This window comes from Propithecus coquereli, unplaced genomic scaffold, assembly GCF_000956105.1.
Source record: "Propithecus coquereli isolate 6110/MARCELLA unplaced genomic scaffold, Pcoq_1.0 Scaffold211, whole genome shotgun sequence".
Taxonomy (NCBI): Eukaryota; Metazoa; Chordata; class Mammalia; order Primates; family Indriidae; genus Propithecus; species Propithecus coquereli.
The window spans coordinates 2,697,513-2,708,305 of NW_012146190.1; the positions used below are offsets into that span (position 1 = coordinate 2,697,513).

Consider the following 10,793-nt stretch of genomic DNA (forward strand, 5'->3'; position numbering starts at 1 on the left):
GGAAGAATATAAGATGTGTGTGCGTGGAGGGATTCCTTATTTGTTTTATATATAATTCTTTTAAGTTCATCATCTAAAAAATTCAGCCTTCTATTCATGTATTAATTTGTCAATAATGTTTTGTTACATGGCTTATGAGCTGATTTAAGTATATAAAAACCACATTGGTTATAAGGATACTTTAGGATCTGGAATCTATTTAATTAATCATTGAATTCTAATTCATGAAAAATCACATGGAGTCAAACCTTTTTTTGTTTTCTTCTAGCCGGATGAATTGTACTTTGAAGAAGGTGATATTATTTACATTACTGACATGGTAAGCCCAGCCAACGTTTTGCAATACTGCATATGTACTAAAGATATTTAATATAAGACTGTTTTATGTGGCCATAACATTGTAAACTACTTAAATGTATATGTGCACAAAAATACATATGTACACGTCTATCCATTTTAGCACAATTTATAGTAGCATAAGATTGAAAGTAGCCTTTTCCATCAATAAAACAATAGTTGAATAAGCTTTGGTCTGTCCACAAATGAAATATTATGCAGCCATGAACAGGAATGAAGACTATCTCTGTATGCTATTATGGCATAATTTAAGTGAAAAAGAGCAAGGTAAAAAATGTAGATAGTATGCTCTCACTTATCTAAGAAAAAGTGAGAGGGTATACATATACCTGTTTTCCTCAATTTAAAATAAAAAGTCTAAGGATCAGTCATAAAATTTGGTTTTACTCTATGTGGAATAAAACTAGTTTTTTCTATGTGGAGAAGAGGAAGTAGGGTAGAATAAACATAGATGGAAGATGGACTTTTTAAAAAATTTTACCTCATTTTGAAGATTTGACTTCAGTATTATATAAACTTTTACATAGTTATAAAATTACATAGTAAAAAGCAATCCCTAAAAATTAAAAGCAGAATGAATTCAATTAACTTAATTGTGTCCTGGTAATTGGCACAACCACACAGAGAGGAGAGAGGAAGTATTCCAAGTGTCTTTAAAACTCAGCAATTTGAACATCTCTAGTAGAATATATATGAAGGACAAAAAGAAATGCTAATAGTAATAATAATAATAATAATAAACTGTTGTAAATCATGATCTTGTGGGAGAAGTGTTGGTATTGCTAATTCTAAGATTGTTGCATGTGTATTGTGGTTTAGAGCAAATGAGTCATTATTAGGTCTGTGATGTCGATAACTGGGATTTTCAGCATGACAGAAAGGATATACATGGCAGAAAGGATATACAGATGGATGATGTTAAGTCAACACTATGTTGTCTTTCATTTGAATTGGAAGGATCATGTTGTATTTTATCTAAAATAAAACAAAACAAAAATATTCCCTGCTCTGCTTTTTGACAGGACCTAGAAAAAGTGACCAACCCGATAATAAAATTTTGTTTCGGTCCTTTGAGAAATGGCTGGTCCCAGCTCTGGGGCAACAGATGTACATGTTAAACCCAGAACATCTTGTTATTAGAAAACAAAGACGTTCCCAAAGACTAGTAGGATCATGTAGAAAGATGAGAACTAACTCGAAGAGGCTCCCACTGGCCAAAGATGGGACAATTTGAGTATCAGTTAGGGCAACAACTCCCAAGGATTGAAACACATTAAATATGGTTAAATTTTATGAGTTTCTAATGTTACTTCAAAACAAGCAAACGTGATTGGTTAGCATGAGAGGATGCTAGGGAACCAACTTTTCATTCTGATAACTGTTAAGGAAAAGAATCAACATTTTTCCTGCCTTTTCTCTATGAACTTCATCTCTGGGTAACCTTAGAGTTGAGGAGGGAAAGTTTCTCTTTAAAGAGATATTCTAGTTATTTAAATGAAGAAGGAATGATAGAATTAGAATGTCACCATTTTGCAGCCCGATACAAAATAATGAATCGAGACAATGGTCATCACTGGCTACTAACATTGCAAAAAGATGCCAACCAGACATTATGTGTTTCCCAGTGGGAGAAATCAAAACTACCTATGAAATAGCCTTGCCAAAAAATTTGAAGCTGCATCTAATTAAGGCTCTAGAACTAACAAATAATTTATGGCAATACAGGGAACAGAGGAATATAATTATATCACAGTGATGCAACAGACAAAATCTATAGTGTTTGAAACTCTGTAGAACTAACAAACTGGTTTCTTCAACAAATACATTGTAAGAGGTAAAAAAAGAATGGAGGGAAAACCTATAGGTTAAAAGAAACTTAAGAGACAAATCAATCAATCATATTGTATGGTCCTTATTTGGATCTCAAATTATAGAGCAATTGGGGAATTTGAGTATTAATCTAGGTATTTGATGATATTAAGGAATTACTGATAAAAAATTTTAAGTTGTGATAATCTTATAATTATCTTTGAAAAAGTCATTATCTTTCAGAGGTACATACTGAAATATTTACAGATGAAATAATATGATGTCTAGAATTTATTTCAGAATAATCCAGGAGGGGAGGGTGGTTGTGGGGGCGTATAAGAAACAATATCGGCCATGAGTAGATGGTTCATGCAGTTGAGAAATGAGTATGTATAAGTTCATTGTATTGTCCTTTCTACTTATGTATAGGTTTGAACTTTTCTATAATAAAAAGTTACCCACAAAATTAAGGTAAAAGAAAGAAGTCTTTAGAACCACCCCCCACCCCCTCCAAAAAAATATCTTGAAGCTAAGAGAAGTGAAACTCTAGACCAAAAAAGTCATATAGCTAGTCTAAACTAATGTAATTTTTTTTCCTTCTCTTTCATATTATCTCGATTTGTTTGGGTGTTGAGGCTCTGTGATGAAGTGTATTTGAGTTGTTGCAGGCAGATGCATGTATATTTGCAACTTAATGGTAAGAGAAATGAACGGCGTAGCTGGGGTGTGAGGAAGCTTGATCAGTGTGGGTAGGGCGGGTGGACATTGTGTAAAACAGGTACACCCTGTGAGCTAAAAGGTTTTAAAAGTGATTGAATGCAAACTGGATTTGGCATCACTTAGTTTAACTCTTCTTTTACCAGAGTGATACCAATTGGTGGAAAGGTACCTCCAAAGGCCGGACTGGACTAATTCCAAGCAACTATGGTAAGTGTTGCCCAAGTGGGTTTGCTTTAGCTATACTTTGTTCACTTTCAACTATCTGATTCTTGAGGCCTTTCTGCTTGCTATTATGACTGAAAAAACAATGGAGTTTTTGCCATTCTAGGACATTTTCTACTCCATGGCCCTCCTGTTAATAAAATGGCCATGGACGCCAGATGTGCTTAGGATTCCTTGGTCTAAGAGAATGCACTGTAGCATTCGTGAAAGAACCCAAGGTTTCCAAGAAAATGCTTTTGATTTTACTTTATTCAACACTTAAAACAATTTTTTTTAATGCTGTTAAGCTGAATCTCACAAACCACTTCTTAGACTAGCCCTTTCTTTTGTGATGAAGTTACCCAGCCTTGTTACTTCATGTTTGGAGCAGTGACGTTCATTAAATGCTTATCACGGCAGTTTGGGGAGCTTGAGGGATAAGACGTGACTCCTGCCGTGAAACTGCTTCTAGCTGGAAGAGGACAAAACAGATAAAAACGCTTATGTAGAAAGCAGCAGAGTAAAGCCGAAAGAGCACGGGATTGGTGAACAAGGGTTCTGGTTTTTAATTCTTTTCTTCCACTTCCTGATCACAGAGCACCTTAGTTAAGACACCTAACCCACTACCTCTGGGATTCAGTTTCCCTATCATTATAATGACAGGGTTGGATTTAGATGACTTAAGATTCCTTAGACTTTGGCATCAGATGAATTCTTAGAACAATAGGGCTGGTGTCAGGCACCAGTTCCGGGCACTGGAGAGACTTGGAAAATTTCAGGGAAGGTCCCGCAGAGCTCTGGAGGATGGGCATGAGGGCTTAGGCTTGGGGCTCAGCACACGGTCCCTGCTTGCCCTGGTCTAATGTTGTTACTGTTCTTTGCCAAAAAAGACTTTCAACATTTCTACATCCTTCTAAGCCTTTGAAATCCCGAATACACCTTTACAGCGCACTGCGTTTCCAGCCTCGGTCATAGACACTGAGGGTGGAGAATGAGCCTCTGCTGCTTTGGACCCCTGGCAGCCCAGGGCATGTCCTGTGATAGCCCTTTAATGGTGGGAGGGGGCGAGCTGGAAGTCTGTCTGAACAACCGTCTTCCTTTGGACATTCCTACTGATTCTAGGGCAGCAGTGAACATACCCTCTTTAGGGGCAGATAGGTATGTTATTGTCGTTTCTAAATACAGTAAGCAAAGTATTTTCCCCTTATCCCCTCCTTCATGCAGACACAGAAGGGAATCAGAATTATTTTCAGGCATCTTCAAAGTAGGAAGAATGTAAAAATGAACATCAAATGCTTTCTTTTCCATTTTTGTGACTGCTTCTTAAATACTCGAGTAAATTCAATTATGCATTTAACTCAGGTTAATGTTTACACTCAGGTTGTGTTTACACTTCCAGTTCATTGCTGTGGGTGTTTTGTTAGTTTGTTTATACTTCCAGTTCATTGCTGTGGTATTGCCTTATTGCTTGGCTCGATTTCATTTAACACATAATTCAGCTTCTTTTAAAGCAGGAACTATCCATTTGCTTTTCTGTTATTTTTGGTCCACATTAAGTAAGGGATGCCCTGTCGAGGCCCTGGCACTCCTGAAGCTGGGGGGCCATGGCGAGTGAGTGGCTTCAGTGACTCTTTGGGTGGCACTTCAACATTGGGTTTGCACTTTTTGTTTTCAATCTAGTGGCTGAGCAGGCAGAATCCATTGACAATCCATTGCATGAAGCTGCAAAAAGAGGTAGGTGTGATTCTTTTTGATTGAGGTATACAGTACAATGAAATTTTGCATTTTAATTATATAGCTTGATGAGTTCTGACAAATACATACACCCATGTAACCAATACCCAGATCAAGATCTAGAACATTTCTATCATCCCAGAAAGTTCCTTGTCCACCTTCCCAGTTAAATCCTTGCCTCCCCTAGAGGTAAATGTCTGTCCTGATTCCTGTCATTCTAGAGAGGTAAGTGTGATTTTACTTTTAAAATGTTAGTCTTCTGAGTACTTTTCCTATCCTGTGTTCAGTGGTGGACAGAGACATGGTTTATGGTTATGGTTTGTGACTTCCAAAGCTCAAAGGCTGGCATGAGAGAAATATGTGTGAAATGTGGTATGATAAGTATAGCAGTTGAAATGGGCTTAAGTTAAACAGGCTGAAGAGGCCAGAGTGAGTAGCTGGAGGGCGGGAGGGTGGAGGTGTCCAGAGGGTACAGATTTAGGAGAGTGTAGGAGTGGTGAGGGTTTGGCTGGAGAGGGAGGGAGCAGCAGGGATGCGTCTGGGGAAGAGCCAGGGCCAAACAATGATGAGTCTTATCTTGGGCTTTATTCTGTAGATGAGAGGTTGTCAACTAGGGGTGATTTCTCCCTTCAAACCCCAGGGAGATTTGGTAATATCTGGAGACATTTTGACTGTCATGACTGGAGGGGCGTTACTGGCATCTTCTGGGTAGAGGCAGAGGATGTTGCTTAACATCCTACAGTACGTGGGACAGTCCCTACAATAAATCCAGCCCCAAATGCCAATAGGGCCACTGTTGAGAAACCCTGCTATAGATAATGGAAAGTCTTCGTAAAGCCTCAATGAGCTCTATTTCATTCTATTTTAGATCTTTTTGAAATCTGAATGTGCAGAAGGAAATTACTGGTTTAGGGTTATACATAAGTAGAACTACTAAACTGATATTTTAAAAATTCTTTGGGAATTAGATACTTAGGGCATTAGCCTGAGGATTTTAAATTAATAGTTAGATTTTAGGATGTAGGAGCAGCAACTTTAAGTAGGTTATTTAGTGTTTCTTTTCTTGTAAGAACTGAAAATGCAGTGTAAATAAGAATAGGGATAGTATCTATTTGTTCTTAGATTCAACTGGTTTTTTCCTAAGTTCCAGAAAAAAATATGTGTATATGTTTTTTTTTACAGTCTTTGCAATCCCAAATATACCTTTTGAGTGCACCGCGTTTCCAACCCTGGTCATAGTCACAGAAATACCTTAAGTAGACCCATTTAGGCAACTCTTCCCATTAACCTACCATTAAAAATTGATGTTAATGCCTTCCGTTAATAAACTGGAAGTCAAAATATACCGTAATAAATGCATTATGGGGCAGGTCTTAATTTAAGACATGCCGATTAATCTATTACAAATGGAAATTTATGCAGGGTGAAATTGATTTGAAAGCAAAAAAAACAAAAGCTTTTTTCTTGTGTTTTTATAAACATAAAATTCTTTCAGGCAACTTGAGCTGGTTGAGAGAGTGTTTGGACAACCGAGTGGGTGTTAATGGCTTAGACAAAGCTGGAAGCACAGCCTTATACTGGGCTTGTCATGGAGGTCACAAAGGTATGACATTTTATTTGTTATTGTAAATTTCTATGCTGTTGAAAATGTGTTTCACCTTAGGGAACCACACTTACAAAAAACGAAAAAATGAAACCCATTGGCTATTCTTTTCGGAATGTCAGCCAAAACAAAGCCTTGTTCCTGGAAGCTCTGTAGAACAGTGGGTGGAATGTGATCTGTCAGCCTCACTGCATGGGCCTCTCTCACCTGAAAGATCGGAAACTTCCTTTGCTCTTTCTGGCTTAGAAAGGTTACCAGAAAATGACAGTAATATTAGTTTAAAAACAAACTGACTATGTAATCTAACAGAAGAAAAGGGCAGAACTGACTCCTCTAGCTTAGCTTTTCCCAAGGTATACTTTTATGATTTGCATTTTAAGTTTAACGCAGACTATTAGATTCAGGAGAAAGACACCATTTGCTTAAGTTTGTGATTCAATTTATACTTTCTGTGTTATAATCAATAATGATGACAAATTGAATTTCTAGATGTATTTCATCCTGGCCAAAAATCTACCACCCATTCTCTTTCTACTGCTCTCTAAAGAAAAAAATAAAGCTAACAGCAATGAAAAATAAAGAACCCAACCAATTAACTAACATAGCCAAAGGAAAATTTGTTATCGTCTCCCAAAAGAAGACTACTTTATTTTAGCTAATAAACAAAATTTAGTTATAGGAATACAAAGTATTATAATGAATGTTAAAATATTCCTAATAGAGGTTATGTGAAAATGCAAAAGCAAAAACTATTAGAAAACATATTTTTCCCTAAATAATTTTACTTTTTAGATTCTTAAGTTCTTCCATTTACATGTATTTTTAAAAATTCGTTATAATTTTCTTGAAGATGTTTTCAAAGAATCATCTTTTTAAAATTTATTGTGTCTGGATTTGTCAGCCTTTTACTTTTCATTCTCAAATAATATCTTCTCTATTTGAATTTCAGATATAGTGGAAATGCTGTTTACTCAGCCAAACATTGAACTGAACCAACAGGTGAGCCTGCTTACGTGGAAATCACTTGATACACTCTGCCATGATCTTGTTAGCACAGCACAACTAATGGGCATGTAAAGTATTTTAATCAAAATACTATAAGCACATGATTTAAAAATTATTTTATTAAAATTCAAATCGTACAAAAGCACTGCCCACTCCTCCTCATATATCACTTTCAGCTTAGAGCTCTTTCTTCGTGTACATACCTCCATGTTACTAAGGAATAGGTGTTTGGAGCTCTCTTGTCATGAGTCGTCTTCATATGCATTTTGGCTTCCTATTGGATCAGTGACGGGTTAAGCTTGTCAGCTCTGACCTCCCAGCACCCAGCCCTTCCTCTGTTCCACCCAATGTATCTTACCATAGTTTTTGGTTATATTACTACATAATGTTTGCATTATTATGGCTATCTACCTAGTGTTCACTGTTTATATAACTTTCTGCTTTTGTGTTTAATTGACTTTTATTTAGGGTTATTTTTGTATCTAAGACATCTACACTGTTTTATGCACTTTTCCCAAAATGGATAAGTTAATCAGTGACTTTATTTTTTCTCCCTGGACTGGTACTTCCTGGAGCTCTCCATCCTCATGCTCCAGTCTGAGCGATTTGGTCTCTGTTGCCCTTTGCTGTCTTCCTGGGGGTCCCCTTCCTTGTCTGCTGTGTTGTATCTCCCCTTCTTTGGGTCCTGGGGCTTCCTTTTGTCAGAGAACATCTTCAGGTAGATTACTGAGAAAGGGGAGCCCGGGATTGATTATTCGGCTGATCAGCATTCCAGGTTGAAAATAATTTCCCTCAGAATTTTTTTTTGTTGCCGTTGTTTAGAAAAAATTTATTCGAACATATGAAAGGAAAATTTAGAGATCCCCCAATAAAATACAGAAGTTCCTTTCTGAGGTGATGGATATGCCAACAGGCTTCCCTGAGCGGTGCCGAGGGCCGCGCACAAGCTCACTGTCAAGACGCTTCAGCTCTGAGCCCCTGGAGCTGCAGAAAGAGGCTGCATTTCTGGCAGGGCCCTAAGAATTTTGAAGACATGACTCTGGTATCTGATTTGCAGGGCTGCTTGTGAGAGGTTTCATGCCATTTTGATTTTCATTCTTTTATGTGAGATCTGCTTTTTATCTTGCTGAGAGTCTTTGCTTTATCCTTGGTGTTCTAAAATTTTACCATGGTGTGCCTTAGTGTGTGTCGTTTTCCAATAATTATGATGAACTCTTTCAGCTTGGAAAATTATCTTGTGTTATTAGTTTTATAGTTTTTACCTGATCGTTGTCTTTGTTCTTTTGGTTCCGGAATGCCCACTAGTAAGACACTGGACCTCTTAGATTGAACTTCCAATTTTCTTAGTTTTTCTCAGATTTTTCTCACCTTTATGTTTTATTTTGGTTATCTTTTTAATTTTCCAGAGCTCTGTATTGGTTTTCTGTTGCAATGTAGCAAATTACCACAAGCTTAGGAGCTTATACTTTTTGTAGGTCAGAGTTCTGGGCATGGCATAAGTAGGTTCTCTGCTCAGTGTGTCCTAGGCTGAAATCAAGGTATTGACTAGAGCTGGATTCTCATCTGGAGCTCAGGGTCCTCTTCCAAACTCATTCAGGCTGTCAGAAGCACTGAATTTCTTGCACCTGTAGTATAGTTAGTCCTCACTTAACATCCTCAATAAGTTCTTGTAACCCTGTAACTTTAAGCGAAACCACGTACACGGGTCCTTGAGTAACATTATTGCTTTTAATGCCATTTTGTTATAATGTTGGTGAGGAAAAATATTGGTTTTATGTCATTTTGCTTAAAGTCACAGTTTTTGAGAATTTATCCACGATGTTAAGTCAGGACTTCCTGTACCGAGGCCATTCCTCTCTGTAGACAGCTCACGGCACGGCTGTTTGCTTTCTCCCCAAGGCCAGCGGGAGACTGATAATATAATATAATATAATAGTGATAACCTATTATATTCACTGATCTCACCCATAAGGGAAGAGAATTATACAGGGATCTGTACTACAGGGGAAAGAACTTGGGGGCCATTTTAGAGTTCTGTCTGCCATAAGCTCTCACGTTATTTTGATTGTTATTTTTACATAGCATCTTTTTCTTTTTTCATGACACAGTATCATCTTATAGCTCACCAATGTGTTAATTATAGCTTTTAGAAACATATTTTGTGCTATTCACTCTACTGTGTCTTTTCCCTCTGAGATCCATTAATTCTGTTTGTTTTGGTTTTTCCCTAAATATTGTAGGCTTTCCTCCAGTACCTGATGTCATTGTCTGTCCATTCATTTTCAAGCGTGATTGGAAGCTGTGTGCTTGTTGGGGCTCGTGGCTGGTGGGCCTCTCTGTGGGGTGACGTTGTGAGTCCTGCCTGTTTTGCTGGGTGACACCCAGTGCCCATATAAGTGTACTCTCCCCCGATCTCCCACGGGGGGCTGTACTGCTTCACCCGAGCCGTGTCCTCGAGTCTCCTGCCTGGGGTATGCACTTGAGAGCACACACTGGGCAGCGGGGTAGATGAAGGTTAGCTGAGAGAGGGGCCTTACTGTTCATTTGGTAGCTTTTTCACCTGACCCTCAGCTTTTGGTTTCTGGCCATATTGCCACCTTCTCTTGTACCTAGTGTCTATAAGCTTGGAAACTATCCGGTTAATTTCTGAATAGGGTAATTCTATCATCTTTACTGGGTCATCTGGCAGCAAGAAGAGAGAAAAGGGCTCTGGGGTTGTAATGATTTGTGAATACTTTCCACCAGAACTCCTGTTTTCACATCCATGCCTCATTCCTGCCCTAGCATATCCGGGAATCTCCACTCCCTACACCTTGCTACGTTTCTGCAGGGGCAGATCTGCGTGCTTCCTCCCGGACCTCGCTCCGCAGGCACCTGCATTTCAGCCTGTGCTCTGCCAAGTCAGTGTCTGCTTCTCCATCTCTTCCATCCCCCCAAAAGGGCTCCTTTCCCATCTCTTAAGTCTCCTTTCCTATAGTCTTTAGAATTTTACATGGTTCTATCACTTTGTTCTCATTTTAGGTTTAACTAAAATTAAACCTAAATCAATGTGTGCGTTCCATCTACTCTTTATTTTAAAGATGATGCTTTCTCTTTTTATCACCGTAGAACAAGTTGGGAGACACAGCTTTGCATGCTGCTGCCTGGAAGGGTTATGCAGATATTGTCCAGTTGCTTCTGGAAAAAGGTAAAGTTTGTGCTGAGTTTATCTGGTCTTCGCTTACCCTGAAAAATGGGCTACATCAAATTATATCATTTGAAATAGTAGGAAGAATAATAGTCTCCTTATTTTAAAACTGGGCTTTTAATCTCTACTCTGTATCGCAGTTGTTATGGAAAATATTGGGGTTTATTTATGTTAGTT

At 38.1% G+C, this 10,793-nt stretch overlaps 1 protein-coding gene across 1 annotated transcript in view; it reads left to right on the top strand.

Annotated features, from left to right (window-relative positions):
* Positions 1 to 10,793, top strand: part of OSTF1 (osteoclast stimulating factor 1) — a 61,661-nt gene that overhangs the window by 36,006 nt on the left and 14,862 nt on the right. The window contains exons 3-8 of the mRNA XM_012644421.1: positions 269 to 319; positions 3,030 to 3,093; positions 4,768 to 4,821; positions 6,317 to 6,424; positions 7,374 to 7,423; positions 10,538 to 10,616. Coding sequence (XP_012499875.1) covers positions 269 to 319; positions 3,030 to 3,093; positions 4,768 to 4,821; positions 6,317 to 6,424; positions 7,374 to 7,423; positions 10,538 to 10,616 — 406 coding nt within the window. The remainder of the gene's footprint in view (positions 1 to 268; positions 320 to 3,029; positions 3,094 to 4,767; positions 4,822 to 6,316; positions 6,425 to 7,373; positions 7,424 to 10,537; positions 10,617 to 10,793) is intronic.